Genomic DNA, 18408 nt, shown 5'->3' on the forward strand with positions numbered 1-18408 from the left:
TCATGGTCTCCTGTCACTCTCATCTCCTAGGCCTTGGACCTTTCAAAATCTCCCCAACATCTCAGGTTATCTTTTTTTTCCTCCACTCACAATTCCAACACCTGGGTTCCAGGTCTGCACCAATATGGCCATACCCAGTTCCCTCTCCACTGACCTCTGACCTTAGAGACCCAACCCGGCATTGCAGGTCCTCCACCTCATTCTTTACCTTATGCCCCACAACTCTCCCATACCCACTGCCACCTCAGGACAGTTTGCTCCCAGTTGCCCATCTTGTCTGGGGGGGGTGGACACCTTCCACATGCCTAGAATCTTCCTTTCTCCAATTCCACTCACTGAAGTGTACACCCTCAGGACCTATTCCAACCCAGAGAGGAATCTGGGAGTTAAGAATCACACAGCCCCCCTCATCAGTACACAAATATGGCACTTCCTGCCTCATCAGGAGTGTGAAAACACTCTAAAGTGCAGGGGTCATCCCATCCTATGCCATCCTGGGGAACCACTACACACCAAGGATGGAGTGACCAAATAACTCAAGGACTAGGTGCTCACAGGTTAGAGAACCCAGGGGACCACTTGGGTTATGCTCATTGCCAAAGACTGAGCACAGGCTCCGAGAACGGAGGGTGCTTCATGGGAAATACTTCTGGCTCCACAGGCTCTGCTGAGTCAGCTCTGCACAGGCACAGGTGAGCAAAGCCCCACCTATAGACCTTACAGCAGTGAGCTCTGCAAGGAGAGTGGAAAACCCAAATCTCCGGTATGCCAACATACCCCCACAGCTCCTGTTTACTCAAGGGCACATAAGGCCACCCAAGGCCATTTAACCTAGGAGGTCAAAGATCACTGTCCCCCTCTGAAAAGGAAGAGGTCAGGTTCAGGGCAGTCCACGTGCTCTACTGCACCTACCTATGGGAGGGCCGTCCCCATCACTGCCTTTCCAATCACATTACTGGTGGCCTGAGCTCTGCTCATGCCTGCTGATGTTTCCCGAGGCTGTCAGTGAAAGTATACCCAAGCCCCAGTGGCACACCAGTGCTGCCCAAAGCACTCTCTGTGCCAGAGATCCAGAATAGCCACCAATCCTTATAATTATGTCCCCAGCAATCTTTCTGGGTTTTGGTTGGTTATTCTGTTTAGAGACAGGGTCACCCAAGCTAGACTTGAACACCTGGGTTAAAGCAATCATCCTGCCTCAGCCTCCCGACTAGCTGGGACTACAGGTGTGTGCCACCACACCCAGCTCTGTCCCCAGCAACATTTATCAACCACTCTCTCTCTCTCTCTTCACTACTCTCCTCTGGTCACTCCTCTGGTTCTCCCCACCATGACAAAGTGATCCAGAAGACAGAAAGTAACCATGGTCACCAATAAGCAGGCAGCAGGCTAGATTCCACTCACTGAAACCCGCAGGCCATCTGACACAGGAAGGTTTGGGCCACAAAGGGCGGGCCAAGAAATCCACAATGAAAATCCAGGCCTCAGGAATGCATCCAAACAGTCCTAAAAAGAGGACCAAGAGATGAGAGAGGAACCAAAGAGGCAATTACTAACTCATGGCCTAGTCTTCGAGTCATGGATCTCAGTTTCCAAAGGACAAAACTCAGTCTGAAGTAGATTGTTTTAAATAATACAAATTTAAGACATTTTCATAAGACATTTGTACAAAGTTTTGATAATTCATGTAAACGAACATTGCCTACAAAACAAAGTATGCCTGCTGGCAAGCCACACAGATGGTGCTCCTTCAGGCTGAGGTGGTGTGCACCCCCAAAGACTCAATCCGTTGCTGGGATTCTCTAACTAAATCCACACTCTTGAGGAGGGTCCAGGGGCTAGCTGGACCTGAACAGCATGTAGAGCACAGGCAGTGTGACCACGAATGTCACACAGGTAAGCAGTGTGCTATAAATGGTGTTCCTATTGACATGGGTTTCTAGCCTCTGCTCCATATCTGACAGTGCCAACATCACGCTCCCCTGTTCCAACAAGGAACTGGGGAGAACCCTGTCTGCTGGTTCCACCAGGCCTGGGTGTGCTGCAGCCTTTGCAAGGTGAACCACCTCAGCCATTTGGCTGGAAGTCTTTTCTAGGCCATCAAGTTGTTCTCGTAAACCCTCTAGACATGATTGGACCTGCTTAGAATGACTGAGCTGCTCTTTCAAGGCAGCTGACAGGACATCTGTGTCTCTGTCTCCAGTGGGGGAAGTAGCTGCCCATGACCCAGAGCCCTGCCCCAGCCCAGCATGCATCAGGCCCCTCAGGTCCACCATGAGGTTGTGGAGGTCCTTCTGCTGAAGGGAGTAGCTAGATGCCTGTTCCCGGATGGCCTCCTGGAGACTCACAGGCCCCTTCTGTGCCTCCAGGAGTAAGACCTTCAGTTCCTGTAGCCGTACACGGTTCACATAGGTGGAGCCAGCCACACCAATTAGGGCTCCTAGGACTGACCCAATGAGGGACCAGTTCTTAGTCCTTTCAGCCCTTGCACGCTCCTTCTCGTGACTTTCCCGCACAGCTGCAGAAAAGAGGGAGAACTTCTCTCGCTCAGAGTCTTCTGCATGCAGATAAGCCATGCGAAGCCTCTTCTCCTCCTGCAAAAGCAAAGCTGTATTACAGGAGTGCAAGGTGACCCTCCAGCCATAGCTACCACCACTACTTTATGCCCAGCACAGCATACGTGTTCCATAAACACATGCTGAATCAATGAAGGCAGCATAAACCTGGTTGGGTGGGGGGAACAAAGGAATCAGGCATGGTCAACATGAGCTGCATAAAGTACCACCTGAGCAGTCTTGGGTTCGTCCAGAGGTGCACTGATGTCTACAGAATGTGTCTACAGGAAGGAAAGCATCTGGTGCTCCCTGGGCCAGCCCTGCCATGTTACTCCCTCCTCCGCAATCTAGGTCCCAGACTATAGTGCCTGGACTTTTGACTCCAGTGCTCTGGGAGGATGTGGGCAGATAGGCTCTAGAAACCTGGGGCCCTGTCCCTCCATAGGAGCTTCTGGCATACCTCCTCACCAGGCTTCTGTCCACCATACTGGTCATGGTACCCACCTGGCCCCTCCATGATCTGCCAGGCTAAGATCACCATCCAGGTGAGAAAAGGCAGCTTCCCAAGGTGCCTACCTGCAGCATCCTGTGCTCCAAAGTAGCCAGTTCCAAGTACTGATTGTCCTCCCTGGAGACACGGTCCAAACGGTCTCTCACCTCCTTCAGCTTGACCTGCTGAACTTCCAAGTCCTCCCGAGCCTCTCGGACAAGCCCTCGAGCCACCATGAACACTTTCTCTGCCTGTGGAGAGAATAATAGCAGCTGTCTTCCTCTTCTCTCCACACCCACATGGGCTCAGCTCCATTCCCAACTAGGCTGTGGCTAAGAAAGAGTCCCTGGGGTGTGAGCTACAAAGGGTGGAAACAAACTGCCCTAGACATTAAACCTGGCTCACTCATTGGTACTCAAAAGTGCAGCCCTATGCCACACCTATCAGAATCACCAGATTTTATCCATTTAAGTAGAAATAACATGCCCCTGAAAAATGTAAAAACAGTGTCCACCAAACCCAGTAAACTCTTGCCTGACACAAACCACAGTAAGGAACCTATGTTCTCACACTATTTACCACATGTTGCCTTATTTTATACCTCAGAACAACTCACAAAAGGCACTACTATCACTACTATGGTCTTTTTTTTTTTGAGATGAGGTCTCACTCTGTTGCCCAGGCTGGACTGCAGTGTGCAGTGGCATGAGCATAACTCACTGCAACCTTAAACTTACGGGCTCAAGTGATCCTCCTAAGTAGCTAGGACTACCAGCACACCCTACCACACTCAGCTAATTTTTAAATTTTTTAGTAGAGATAGTAGACACAAGGTCCCAATAAGTTGCCTCAGATGGTCTTCGACTCCTGGCCTCAAATATTCCTCCCACCTCCATCTCCCAAATTGCTGTGATTACAGATGTGAGACACCACACCTGGCCATTGCTATAATCTCTAGTTTCTAGACCTGGAAATCCCACCTCAGCTCAGTTTCCAAGGGGAGAGATGGCACCATGTATCTCAAAGCCCCCAACTGGACCCCAGGTTCTTCTCTCTCCACTACACTGTTACCTAAGGAGCAGAGGGAACAGAGACGGCAAAATGCATCTCCACTGCCACAAAGGACTTGACAACCATAGGCAGCTCTTTCTACCTCACAGGATGATGTTCCCTAGCACCCTCTACCTTCACAGAGGATGTTGTAATTAAACTCGGTAATGTAGCAATCTCCCTGGCAGCCCTGACTACCAATAACCCTAAACAGTCAATGAAGGAAATATCTGCTGGCCTAACAAAATGGACGTTAATCACCAGGGACTATTTTCAGGGAGAGCAGAGGGCACAGTTACATAGAGACCTTCACTGCAGTAGTATCAAGCCCATGTTTCCATGTGAGAAATTAGTCAAGTCCCTTTACCAGTGGTGTTTGTTTAAGAAAAGGCAAGTCTGAACTGAGCACAGTGACTCTGGGACACTGAAGTGAAGGATTGCTTGAGGCCAGAAATTTAAAACCAGCCTGAGAAACATATCGAGATCCCCATGTTTACAAAAAAATTTTTTAATTAGCCAACTGTGGTGGGATGCATCTAAAGTCCCAGCTACTCAGCAGGCTGAGGTGGGAGGATCTCTTGAGCTCAGGAATTTGAGGATGGAGTGAGCTATGATCATGCCATTGCACTCCAGCCTGGGTAACAAAGCAAGACTCTGTCTCAAAAAAGAAAAAGAAAAGGCAAGTCTGGATGTGGCTTCCCAGAACTATGTGGTTGGTGACTTGTTTGGCAGCAGCCATCAAGCCACATTTCCCAAGTCAGAGGGCAAAGCCAACCACCCCAGCTCCCCAACTCACCTCAGTCACGTTTCCTTGGGCCTCTCGAACTTCATTGAGTCCAACAAACTCTTCATATCTGTCCCACCAAGTCTTGGCTGTGGAGGACGCTTGCTGCCGAATACTGTGCCCCAGCGCTCTTCCCAGTGCTGGGAGACGGTGATATACTCCCAGGGCCTCTTCAGGTCTTTTCTCTCCAGGCTGGCTAGGGCCTGGGCTGCAGAGAGTCCTGGTCATAATGAGGTCCCTTCCAAGGAGACCCCTTCGCACCAGTACATAGGTCACACCCACAATGTGCTGCATGGCAAACACAGGGCTGCACCCTGTCATCGGGAGATCTGCGAGGGGGACGCCAGATAGATCAGCTCATAACTGAGAAAGGCTGGATATAAGTCAGGTCTCAAGGCATAGGGACAAATCAGGCTAATTTCCACTAAAATTATCTAAACTGAGTACCACCACTGTGCTGGGCCCAGAGACTACAGCCCCTGTGGCAAGAGGGTGGTCGGGCTTTTCCCTGGGAGTTCCTGGACACATTTGGTGAAGAATTTATGAGGAATTTATGACTCCCATTTCCCTCTCCATACCACACAACCAGACTCTTCCATTCTATCCACCTCCCTGCATCCCTCAGATCCCACAGGTCTCTCTGTTGTTACTTCTATGAGAATCCTGGTGCCCAGTTTTCTGATATCAAAGAAAGTTCTCAAACCTAAATTGTGTCCATGCTGACAAAGGCTCACAAAGGTTCACAATGACTCCCTGGGAAGTTGTGGAACTGTGGAGAATTCAAGGAAGATTAAGATCCAGGGTCATTTCTAAAAAAGACCCTAATAACCATCTTCCCAGACTCCCTGAGCCCTGCCTCAGCACTGGGAAAGCAGAATTTCAATTGTCTGTGAAGACATAAAGACACAGGTCATTCATGTCCCATGGCAGAAGACTCTCAGCTTTCCTCTGGGAAGATAATTCCTGGTGGGGTGGGGAGACACAACTACTTTAACCACAGAAGTTTTCTTAGGTTCACACCCACCCTTCCCCTTCTCCAACTCCAGACTTTCCAGACTACCAACTCTCAATCTCACATTTCTTGCCTTCCATAAGCCTTCTCCTTCCTCTCCAACCTTAGTCACTGCTTAACAGATTAGGTTTCTTTAATCTTTCCCTTTACTTTTTTTTTCTTTTTTTAAACTATCAGCTGCTGCTACATGGCTTAATGTTTCCCTTTACAACCTTGCTTTGATGTTTGGGTCCTAACAATCCCTACTTCTCATTACCTACAGCACAGGGAGCAGCAGTGACTCTGAGAATGCCAAAGAGGCAGCCAGGTGATTCATTTTTCCCAGGAAAAGCTGAACCCTCCTCTGGACAAACCACACCTCAAAGCCCTGATCCTGGCTGCCAGGGTGACACCTAGTGGTGGCAAGTGACCACGTCAGAGAAAGAAGAAAAAAAAAAAAAAAAAAGGATGGGCAGCGCCTGTGGCTCAAAGGAGTAGGGCACTGGCCCCATATGCTGGAGGTGGTGGGTTCAAACCTAGCCCTGGCCAAAAACTGCAAAATAAATAAATAAATAATAAATAAAAAAGGAAAAGGAAAAGCAGAAGGAACAGGAATAGGAAGACAGATGGGAGCAGTCCAGGTACAGAACAGAAAGGAGCTTCCTGCAGTAAGTTGATGTGGGACAGACAGACAGCCTCCCATAACACCCTAGCCTCCTCCCTATCATGCTGTTCTGGAAGCTTGAGATTCTCCAAATCTCAAGCCCCCTTGAAAATAAAGCTGGAAGGGACAAAGTAGGCCTTAGCTGAGAACCACAAAGGGTGACATCCCTATGACAGTGGTTCCAAGCTGGTGCCATACCTGCACCCCTGAGCACCATTCATGAGGCTAGGTTTCATGTCCAAGGGAGTGCACACCATGCATGCCCAGTGGTCAGGCCAGTCTCCCAGGCCTCAGTGCCAGTGGCCGTGACACACAGCCCTGCACATGCATCCTTCATCAAAGCAAAGAAAGACTGTAGCCCTGCAGTCTCCCCAAGTACAAAAGAAAAGTGTCTGTCTGCCATGTTGCCATCACTTCCTTACCTTCCTTCTCTCGATTTGCTCTCCTGAAGGTCCCTCAAAACTTCCACCTTGCTAGATCCAGCAGGTGCTTCTCAGATTTATTCTCCCAGTTCTCTGCAGCTTTCAACGCTCCCTCTGTCTGAAACCACTATTTCCTCTTGGCTTCCTCTAACCTTCTCAGTCTCCTTTGCCAGTCTCTACTCTATTAGCCACCCACTGTTAGATTCCAGGAAGGTCAGCCATTCCTGGCAAAAATAACAACTATAGCATCCTTTTCACTCTATGTCTTCCCTCCATACCCTGTTCTGTACAAAGCTAAAGGCTTTGTTAACATTTAAGTCAAATGGCATCCCTGTGTTCAAAACCTTCAGCAAAGCCAGGTGCAGTGGCTCATGCCTGTAATCCCAGCACTCTGGGAGGCCGAGGCAGGTGGATTGCTTGAACTCAGAGATTTGACACTAGCCAGAACACGAGCAAGACCCCATCTCTACTAAAAAATTGAAAAACTCAGGCAAGAGGATTTCTTGAGCCCAAGAGTTTGAGGCTGCTGTGAGCTACGATGCAACGGCACTCTACCCAGGGTTACAAAATGAGACTCTGTCTCAAGAAACAAAACAAAACAAAAAATCTTCAACAGCTCCCATCTCACCTGTCATGAACACAGGTCCTAGAAGTGGCCAAAAAGCTCCAATACCTCTAAGCCCTCCTTCTCCTCACTCTATTGCCATATTCTGCTCTAGCCACCTGACATACTGAGCTCTGCCACCTTGTCTGCCTATTCTTCCTCCAAAAGTCTGCTCAGCTCACCCTGACATCTACATCTTTGCTCAAATATCATCTCTCACTAAAGCTTCCTTGACCACTTTGTCCCTGACTACCTTACCTTCTTTATTTTTCTCCCAGTGGACACACAATTCCTCATTTAGTGTTGCCTATATACCTCCCAAGTTTTTTTCTCCACTCCTGTCCCTCCTCTCTACCATCCCATCCCACCTTCCAGGCCCATCTCTCAGCCCCTATGAAGTACCCACTTAGAATTTTCATAGGCCTCTCAACCAATATGGAGAAGAATATTCCTCACAAAGGGAAAGGCTGAAAAGGGGCCAGTGTAGCTGGAAAGTAAAAGCAGAAAGGAGGCTGGACAGGGGGTGAAACATGGCCCTGAAAGCCAAGTTCAGAATCTCACCCCTCTAAATCCATTCTCCCATTCCATGTAAATGACTGTCTCCTACCAACTGCCCTTTCTTACAGCAATCATCTGTACCTCATCCTCACTTGCATCTGATGGCTTGCTCCATCAGATCATAAAAAAAAAAATGATAAGAAAGGGCAGCACCTGTGGCTCAGTGAGTAGGGTGCCGGCCCCATATAACGAGGGTGGCAGGTTCAAACCCGGTCCCGGCCGAACTGCAACAAAAAAATAGACGGGTGTTGTGGCGGGCACCTATAGTCCCAGTTACTTGGGAGGCTGAGGCAAGAGAATCGCTTAAGCCCAAGAGTATGAGGTTGCTGTGAGCTGTGACACCACAGCACTCTACCAAGGGCAACACAGTGAGACTCTGTATCAAAAAAAAAAAAAAATCATAAAAAAAAATTGAAAGAGGGGCAGCACCTGTGGCTCAGCAGGTAGGGCACCAGCCTCATATACTGAGGGTGGCAGGTTCAAACCCGGCCCCAGCCAACTAAAACAGCAGTGGCAACTGCAGCAAAAAATAGCTGAGCACTGTGGCAGGCACTTGTAGTCCCAGCTACTTGGGAGGCTGAGGCTAAAGAATCACTTAAGCCCAAAAGAGTTGGAGGTTGCTGTGAGCTGTGATGCCATAGCACTCTACCGAGGGCGACAAAATGAGATTCTGTCTCAAAAAAAAAAAATTTTTTTTTTGGAAGAGAATTTGTGCCACAAACTCCCACCATACCTTCCCAGATGCCCCATTTCCGCCCCTCTGTGGTCCTCAGGATGAAAAATCCATGCTCCTAGGGAAGATCAACCTATGCCCCGGGTCCCAAATCTTCTCCCCTCTTTAGACGTTGCTCAGTAATTGATCTGAAACCCCCTCCAGCAACTGCCACCATTTCTCTGCTGCTCTTCACAACCAAACTCCTTGATAAACTGTCTGAACTTACTATCTCTGCCCCTCTTATCCCATTCGCTCTAGCCCTCTCTGATGTGCCCTTCACTCTCACAGTGCCACTGGAACTGCTCTTCAGTTCACCTCCACACTGCTAAATTCAGTGATCACTTCTCAGTCCTCATCTCTCTTGCCTTGTTAGCAGCCTGTGCCTCATGATAGCTCTCTCCTTCAAATGCCATTTTCACCTGGCTTCCAGTCTCCACTTATCTCCCTAGCCTCTGAACAATGTAGTGCCCAGAGGGCTTGGTGCTCAGACTTCTTTCTCATCCAATCCTGTGGCTTTAAAATTCACCTATGAAAATGTCCAAAAATTGATCGTGGTGGTGGCTGCACAACTCTGTGAAAATAAAAACCACCAGATGGTACATATTGACTGGGTGAGTTGTATGATATGCAAATTATGTATCAATAAAGTTATTTTTATAGTGAGACCCTGTAGTCCAACCTACTCAGGAGGCTAAAGTGAGGAACAAAATAGAATTATCTACCCCAGACCACTCCTCAGGACTCCAAGCCAATGTATCACACTGCCCAACCCATATCTCTGCTTGAAAATCTAACAGAGATCTTCCTCTCTCAAATCTGCTTGTCCCACAGCCACAGCCTTCTCCACCTTTGTTGACAGGAACCCCCAGCCCAAATGCTCAGGCTAAAAACTTCACATTATCCTTGACTCTTTACTTTCTCTCCTACCTCATAGTCTTTTTTTTAATTTTTTTTTTGAGACAGAGTCTCACTTTATCACCCTCAGTAGAGTGCTATGGCATCATAGCTCACAGCTACCTCAAACTATTGGGTTTAAGAGATTCTCTTGTCTCAGCCTCCCAAGTCGCTGGGAATACAGGTGCTCACCATAACACCCAACTATTTTTAAAAGATGAGGTCTCACACTGGCTGGCCTGAACTCGTGAGCTAAATCAATCCACCTGCCTCGGCTTCCCAGAGTGCTAGGATTATAGGTGTGAGCCACCACATCCAGCCTTCCTACTTCACATTGAATCTATCAGCAGTTGCCACTGGCTTACTAGATCCAAGATCCCTCCTCTTTTTTTGTTTTTTGAGACAGTCTCACTTTGTCACCCTCGTAAAGTGCCATGCCTCATAGCTCACAGCAGTCTCAAACTCTTGGGTTCACTTGGCTTCAGTGACCAATTGCTTCAGAATCAAGCGATTCTCTTGCCTCAGCCTCCTGAGTAGCTAGGACTATAGGCACCTGCCAAATGCCCTGCTATTTTTAGAGATGGGGTCTTGCTCTTGCTCAGGCTGGTCTCAAACTCCTGAGCTCAGGCAATCCACTCACCTCGGCCTCCTACAGGGCTAGGATTGCAAGAGTGAGTCACCAGGCCTGGCTCAAGATTCCTTCTCTTCTTTTTTCTGTTTTCTTTTTTGACACAGAGTCTTGCTCTGCCTCCCCGGGGGAGAGTACAGTGGCGTTATCATAGCTCACTGCAACTTCAAACTGCTGGGCTCAGGCGATTCTCCCTCCTCAGCTTCCCAGAGTGCTAGGATTATAGGTGTGAGCCCCTGCAGCCAGTCCTTTCCTCCTCTTTGCCGCCGCTACCAAGTGGTCCCAATGACCAATTTCTCTTGCCTGGATTATCCCAAGACCCTCCTGACAGAAGTCTCCCTGCTTCTATTCCAGCCTCCTACAATCTATTGTCAACAAAGCAGTCAGTGGTCCTTTCAACACATAAGTGAGACTATGTCTCTCTCTGTTCAAACCCTACAATAGTTCCCCATTTCCCTCAAAGTGTATGCCCGGTGTTTTCCATGGCCTGTAGGGAATCCACTCCCTGGCTCTCATTCTTCTCTGACCTTATCTCCCACTTGTCTTCCTTTCCTCACTCCACTTCACTCACATGGACCTTCCTGATGTTGCTGGATAACTAGGCTATCCACACCTCAGGGCCTTCACACCAGGTGCTATCTGTGCTGCTTGCACCTTCACCTTCTTCAAGTCCTGCACAAACATCAGCTCCTATGGAAGTCTTCCTGGACCAACCTATCTGATATCACCATCCTACTCCCACCTTAGCACTCCTTACCCACTTTCCCTGCTTTATTTTTCTCCATGCACGTATTACGTGACCTGTGACATGTATGTCACCTTTTTGCTTTGCTTATAGTCTGTCTCACCCACTAGAATGTTCACTGCTCTAATCTCCAATGTCTATAATACCTACAGAGATGAGAAATTACTTAATGGGTACGATGCGCCTTATTCCAGTGATCCATACACTAAAAGTCCTCACATCTATTCCATATGTCCATGTAACAAAATTACACTGTACTCCATAAATTTATACAAATAAAATGTTTATTTATCTTTTTTTTCTGAGACAGAGTCTGATTATGTCGCCCTCGGTAGTGTCATGGTGTTACAGCTCACAGCAACCTCAAACTCTTGAGCTTAAGCAATTCTCTTGCCTCAGCCTCCCAAGTAGCTGGGACTACAGGCACCCAATCGCAACGCCCGGCTATTTTTTTTGTTGTAATTGTTATTGTTTGGCAGGCCCGGGCCGGGTTTGAACCCGCCAGCTCTTGTATGTGGCTGGCGCCCTAGCCGCTGAGCTACAGGCGCTGAGCCCAAAATAAAATTTTTAAATTAAAAGAAATAATTCGGGGCGACGCCTGTGGCTCAGTGGGTAGGGCGTTGTGGCGGGCGCCTGTAGTCCCGGCTACTTGGGAGGCTGAGGCAATAGAATCGCTTCAGTCCAAGAGTTTGAGGTTGCTGTGAGTTGTGACTTCACAGCACCCTACCAAGGGCGACACAGTGAAACTGTCTCAAAAAAAAAAAATCTTCCACAATTTCTTGTCCCAAATTCGTGTTTCATTCACTCTTACTACTTAAACGTTAAACTTGCAGTGACTTCCAAAGCCCTAGGACCAGGTGATCGAGCCCCCGCTCACTTCTGTCAATTCCTCCAACTCCCTCCAGCCACGCTATGCTTTCCTGAGTTCCAGGAACGCACCAAGCTTCCAGGCCTTTGCACTTGTCCTTTCCTCTACCTGCAGTGCTCTTCCCACGCGCGGTCACAGGCCTTCCGTTTAAGTACCCCCGTCACGGTTCTGGATACTAGCCCAACAGATGGATCCCCCACACCCTTCTCTTCCCGCCCCAACTCCCAGCCCCGGGTACCTGGCGCGCCTGCAAGTTCCCAATCCGTAACCCTGACCAAGCGTCTGCCACTCAGCTGACTTCTGACTCCTTAGCCCCGCCCCTGAGAGCCGCTTCCGGTAGTGGAAGTACAACTTCCTGACTAGGAGCCAATCTGCGGGTTCGCGTGGCGATATAGGCGTAGGGGGTGGGCCGGGAGCTCGGTTTCCGGTGGCAGGGTCTGAAGAAGGGGCTGCAGCGCCATGTCCGGCCGCGAAGGTAAGCTTGTCGAGACCGCGAGGAGGTGGGGGATGAGGGAAGGGGGCCGGGCGACTGGACAGGCCAACTGTGCTCGTGTCGCCTACAGGTGGCAAGAAAAAGCCCCTGAAACAGCCTAAGAAGCAGGCCAAGGAGATGGATGAGGTGAGGGTGCGCGCGGAGGTGCGGGCGGGCACTACGTGACTGGAAGACCAGCCTGGGTGAACCTACTTTGTCTCTCTCAGGAAGATAAGGCGTTCAAACAGAAACAAAAAGAGGAGCAGAAGAAACTGGAGGAACTAAAAGCGAAGGCCGCGGGGAAGGGCCCCCTCGGTAAGTTGGGGCCGAACGGCGCTGAAGCCAGACAAATGGCACTAAGCACCTGTTGCCATGAGTGCCCGGACATGTCTCTTTTCCTGCTGGTTGGTGAACTTTGAGGTCTCTGTCCCTACTGTCTGCTGCGGTGGACAGCCAGCCTTAACCAGTCTTGGAGTTGCAGCAGCTGAAAGGGACGAGAGCCAGAACCAGGACTGGAAGGAAGTCTCCAGTCTCCTAGGTAGTCTGGGTTTTCATTCCTTAAAGGAAGCTGCAGAAATGGAAACACAAAAATTTACCTCTGACAGGTTTATAAGTTAACTGTATGAATTCGTGTTTCACTGAGTTGTAATGCTTGACGTTAATACTTGACTTTAACCTTTTATTTACTGCTCATATTGTCTCTGATACTATGCATCCTTAGTCTTTTCACTTTTGTGTGCCTCGACTAAAAAGATAAAAGTCCAGGCCAGGCGCGGTGACTCATGCCTGTAATCTTAGCACTCTGGGAAGTCGAAGCGGGGGGATTGCTTGAACTCCCCAGTTTGAGACCAGCTGGAGCAAAAAGTGAGACCCCGTCTCTACTAAAAACAGAATAACTGGCAAGAGAATTGCTTGAACCCAAGAGTTGGAGGTTGCTGTGAGCTATGACAGCAAAGCACTCTACCAAGGGTAACAATTTGAGACTGTCTCAAAAAAAAAAAAAAAAAAAAACAGGCTCAGGGCCTGTAGCTCAGCATCTAGGGTGCGGGCCACATACACCGCAGCTGGCGGGTTCAAACCGCATAGGCCTGCCAAACAACAATAACAACTACAACAACAAAAAATAGCCAGGTGTTGGGTGGCGCCTGTGACTCAGTGGGTAGGTCGCAGGCCCCATATACGGAGGGTGGTGGATTTGAACCCAGCCCCAGCCAAACTGCAACAAAAAAATAGCCGGGCTTCTGGCAGTCGCCTGTAGTCCCAGCTACTCTGGAGGCTGAGGCAAGAGAATTGCTCAAGCCAGTGGTTCTCAACCTTCCTAATGCCGCCACCCTTTAATACAGTTCCTATGAGTCGTGACCCACAGGTGGAGGACCGCTGGCTTAAGCTCAATAGTTTGAAGTTGTTGTGACCTGTGATGTCACAGAACTCTACTGAGAGCAACATAGTGAGACTCTGTCTCAAAAATAAATTAATTAATAAATAAAAAGATGGAAGTCCAGATTTTTTGGCATCCTTACACTGTTATAAACTGATCCCTTTTCTTCTTGTTCTTTATGTAAGAGGGATTGATTAGATTTCAAAAGATTTTTTCAAGCCCAGCAACCACAGTACTTTATATGCTTTCTAAATGTTTTACATTTGTCGAACTAGTGATTATTTTCTCCACAGTTGTCTGTGCCCTGTTTGAGCCTTGTGGACCACACTGGGCATGATGGAGACAAGCATGGTCAGAGTGTCATCCAGGGATTCTCAAGACCTTTCCCCCAGTGGGTTTATTCCATTTTTGTTTACCCGCATGTCACTGCCATTCAAGCTGTTGAGATTTCTTTGGGGAGTGATGTGAGGTATCTTGCTTCTTCCCTTAATCTGTGATTATATACAGGCGGAACATTGATCCTTAGTGGAACCCTATACTATTGGTTTCTTATTGGATGTCATCTAATTTTTTTTAAGGTTTACCTTGTTACACTGATTTGGATATTCATTCCTATACTAAGCATACTTTACAGCTATTTCTTAAATTACCTATTGGATACCAAATATATTGTCATTTGTAAATTGGATAAAGTAAAAGTATTAAGTTAGCTAGATGCCAAGATCATAATATGGAAGATAGTGAAATGTAATGGAGCAGTTAGGAATATAGGCTTTTTTTTTTTTTTTTGTGAGACAGTCTCTCACTTTGTCGCCCTCAGTAGAATGCTGTGGCATCACAGCTTACAGCAACCTCAAACTATTGGGGCTTAAGCAATTCATGTGGGCATTGTCACATACCAGCTTATAACCTTCAACAACTAAGGCTAGGACTTCTTATCAATAAAATGAGTTGATATGGCGGCGCCTGTGGCTCAGTCGGTAAGGCGCCAGCCCCATATACCAAGGGTGGTGGGTTCAAACCTGGCCCTGGCCAAACTGCAACCAAAAAATAGCCAGGCATTATTGTGGCGGGCGCCTATAGTCCCAGCTACTCGGGAGGCTGAGGCAAGAGAATCGCTTAAGCCCAGGAGTTGGAGGTTGCTGTGAGCCGTGTGAGGCCTCGGCACTCTACCGAGGGCCATAAAGTGAGACTCTGTCTCTACAAAAAAAAAAAATAAATAAATGAGTTGATATGGCCTGAGGATTAAGTGAGCTAATCAGCAGAGTGCACAAGTGTAGATCTAGACCCTGTGACACAGCTATTACTTGTGCCCCTCCCTCTTCGTCATTCTACCTCTGCCCAGAATGACATTAGTGAAACTACAGTGCACACTTGTGTCAAAGGAAGTACCTAGTAGAAAACCCAAGCCTTCCTAGGATCCACATCAAACCTGCTGTGTGGGGCTGCTACCATAACTATATTTTTCCCTAACTGTGACTTTTTCCCTTTTGCAGCCACAGGTGGAATTAAGAAATCTGGCAGAAAATAAGCTGTTCCTTGTGCCTGAGATGATGGTGATTGATTCCTGTTTAAACATCTATATTCCAGGCTGTGCCTGTGGCTCAACGGAGTAGGACACTGGCCCCATATGCCAGAGGTGGTGGGTTCAAACCCAGCCCTGGCCAAAAACTGCAAAAAAAAAAATAATAATAAACAACTGTATTCCCTGTCATAACATCTTTTGCCACCTATAGGTAAAATGAAGTGTTGTCTTAGAGCCTGTTGTACATTTAAGAATAAACTTTTGTTAAAAAAGTCATACAGTGGCTTGTCTCTTTAGCTGTTTTTACTTAGCCTTTCTTACCTTAGCTGCGATTTAAAGTAAAACCATCCTCAGAATCCTGCTGGAGTCTGTTCTTTGATCTTGTTTTTACTCTAAATTCTGTATCACCTGGAATTAACACAACTCCTTTGGAAGGCTGTCATTCTTGTATAGTTGTATAACCAGAAGAATACCTTCTGTACATGAGGTTAATGGAAGAATTTGCACTTTGGGAAGAAAACACACCTTCCTCTAGTTATGACATGTTTTGATGGAATTATTATTATTATTTTTTTTTTTTGTAGAGACAGAGTCTCACTTTATGGCCCTCGGTAGAGTGCCATGGGATCACACAGCTCACAGCAACCTCCAACTCCTGGGCTTAAGCGATTCTCTTGCCTCAGCCTCCCGAGTAGCTGGGACTACAGGCGACCGCCACAACGCCCAGCTATTTTTTGGTTGCAGTTCAGCTGGGGCCGAGTTTGAACCCGCCACCCTCGGTATATGGGGCCGGCACCTTACCGACTGAGCCACAGGCGTTGCCCATTGATGGAATTATTCATCTGTTCATGTAAAGCAGTGGTTCTCAACCTTCCTAATGCCGCAGTGTATTTTCATTGTTACAAAGGGGTTGCGACCCACAGGTTGAGAACCACTGATCTAAGGGAATCCACTGTGTGCAGATACTAGGGCATATACAAGCAACCGCTGTTGTCAAGGAACTTTATTGTGGTGGGGAGGCAGGGCAAATAATATGCACTATTAAGAGAAAAAGGGAAAGGAAAAAGGTTACTGAAAGTCTTTTTCTCTTTTTTTTTTAATTGGAGATGCATCAAGGGTACAAAAAACCAGGTTGCATTGATTGCATTTGTTAGGTAAAGTCCCTCTTATAATTGTGTCTTGCCCCCAAAAGATGTGTCACACACCTTGACCACCCACCCCCCTTCCTCTGCTCTCCCTTTTCCCCAACGAAAGTATTAATTTTCTATTTTTTTTTTTTTTTTTTTGAGATAGTCTCTGTCTCCCCCGACCCCCCTGTGTAAAGTGCCATGGCATCATAATATAATAGCTCACAGCTCTTGGTTGGGCTCAAGTGATCCTCTTGCCTCAGCTTCCCGAGTAGCTGGGGCTACAGGGCTGGGCCATTACACCCAACCAGTTTTTCCTCTTTTTGGTAGAAACAAGGTCTCACTCTTGCTCAGGCTGTTCTCCAATTCCTGAGCTCCAGTGATCCACCAACCCCAGCCTCCCAGAGTGCTAGGATTACAGGTGTGAGCCACCTAGCCTGGCCCTAAAAGTCTCTTAAGAGCCATGTTTCCCTGTCATGCCATTAATCCTAGCACTCTGAGAGGCTGAGGCAGGAGGATCACCTGAGCAAGAGCAAGGCCCTGTCTCTACTAAAGACAAAATTAGCCAAGCATTGTGGCAGGTGCCTGTAGTCCCAGCTCCTTGGGAGGCTGAGGCAGGAGGATCGCTTGATCCCAAGAGTTGGAGGTTGCTGTGAGCTAAGATGCTATGTCACTCTACCCAGGGGAGATAGCTTGAGACTGTCTCAAAAAAGAAAACCCAGGGCGGTGCCTATGGCTCAAGGAGTATGGTGCTGGCACCATATACTGGGGGTGATGGGTTCAAACCCCGCCCCAGCCAAAAAAATAAATCTATTAAAAAAAGAAAAAAGGGAAAGGGTTTTCATAGGTTGAAACCTGTTTTATGACTAGATGATGGACTAACAAAAAACAGCCTGTGCCTGCTTTGTTCCTCTCCAGAAAGTTGCATAGCCAGCAGCACCTTCTTTGGGCTTTAGGCATTCCCTATGGGGCATTGCCACCCATCTCTGTGCTGCTAAAAGAACCCTTCTGAGCACCAGTGAACACTGCTCCTAAGAAGTCACTCCTCTTTTACTTGGAGGAACCTAATCCCTCCCAACAAATGAACAATCCTGTCTCTTTCCAGGACCAAAGACCACAGCAATTAAGCAATTCAACATTTGAGCAGTTATCAGGAAACCTATCAGTTGCTTAAAAAAAAAACCCACTGAGAAATAAAGGTCAAAAACAACAAAAAAAAAAAACCCACTTAGGCGGGTGCAGTGACTTACGCCTGTAATCCTGGCCCTCTGGGAGCCCAAGGTGGATGGATCACTTGAGCTCAGGAGTTCAAGACCAGCAAGAGCAAGATCCAGTCTCTACTAAATATAGAAAAATTAGCTGGGCATCGTGGTGGACACCTGTAGTTCCAACTACTTGGGAGGCTGAAGCAAGAGGATCACCTGAGCCCAGGAGTTTGAGGTTACTGTAAATTATGACACCATGGCAGTCTACCCTGGGGACAGAGTGCTGAAATTACAGGTGTAAGCCACTGCACCTGGCTTAATATCCCTTTCATTTAATCTTTTTATTTAATCCCCTTTGTATTTAATGCCTTCACAAACATCTGCAGGACGCTCACAGGCTCAATTTGGCACTGAGCAGACATCAGTCTTATTCCTGTTACTCTCCAATTCCAATTCCCTATTGCTGTTAAGACAAGGCCCAATGCACACCATTGCTGCCCAATAAAATCCTGTCAGGCACTCAAGTCCGGTTCAAATCCTTGCCCCTCTGTGAAGCCTTACCTTCTCTCTTGGCCATAGGTAACTCTTACCTGGCACTTGCGTGGCCTCCCTTTCGGTCTTGGTTGTATAACCAGAAGAATACCTTGAATTCTCATCCGTCTTAAGTCTTTGTGGCAGCCTCCTACCCCTTTATCTGGATAAGTTTCATTCAACCTGTAGGACAGAGAACAGC

The 18408-nt window shown here is 47.8% G+C and overlaps 1 protein-coding gene and 1 long non-coding RNA gene across 6 annotated transcripts; one reads left to right on the top strand and one right to left on the bottom strand.

Moving 5' to 3' along the window:
- Window positions 1–1624: 1624 nt before the first annotated feature.
- Window positions 1625–12286, bottom strand: CCDC51 (coiled-coil domain containing 51). Of its 5 annotated transcripts, XM_053600617.1 has the most exons (5): window positions 12207–12247; window positions 5583–5648; window positions 4892–5208; window positions 3132–3296; window positions 1625–2594 (listed from the first exon to the last, which is right to left on the bottom strand). In XM_053600617.1, exons 3-5 carry the CDS (start codon window positions 5198–5200, stop codon window positions 1839–1841), a joined length of 1230 nt encoding a protein of 409 aa, XP_053456592.1. In that variant the 5' UTR covers window positions 5201–5208; window positions 5583–5648; window positions 12207–12247; the 3' UTR covers window positions 1625–1838. The 5 variants fall into 5 exon arrangements, with proteins under 5 accessions (XP_053456592.1, XP_053456593.1, XP_053456591.1 ...); XM_053600618.1 differs by lacking the exon at window positions 5583–5648 and having other exon boundaries at window positions 4892–5087; window positions 12207–12286; XM_053600616.1 differs by lacking the exon at window positions 5583–5648 and having other exon boundaries at window positions 12207–12280.
- Window positions 12287–12332: 46 nt separating this feature from the next.
- Window positions 12333–15617, top strand: LOC128592612 (uncharacterized). The gene is made up of 4 exons (XR_008381946.1): window positions 12333–12443; window positions 12532–12587; window positions 12668–12755; window positions 15315–15617. It is a non-coding gene; the product is annotated as an uncharacterized LOC128592612 (long non-coding RNA).
- The last annotated feature ends 2791 nt before the right edge of the window (window positions 15618–18408 follow it).

This window comes from Nycticebus coucang, chromosome 8 (genome assembly GCF_027406575.1).
Source record: "Nycticebus coucang isolate mNycCou1 chromosome 8, mNycCou1.pri, whole genome shotgun sequence".
Taxonomy (NCBI): domain Eukaryota; kingdom Metazoa; phylum Chordata; class Mammalia; order Primates; family Lorisidae; genus Nycticebus; species Nycticebus coucang.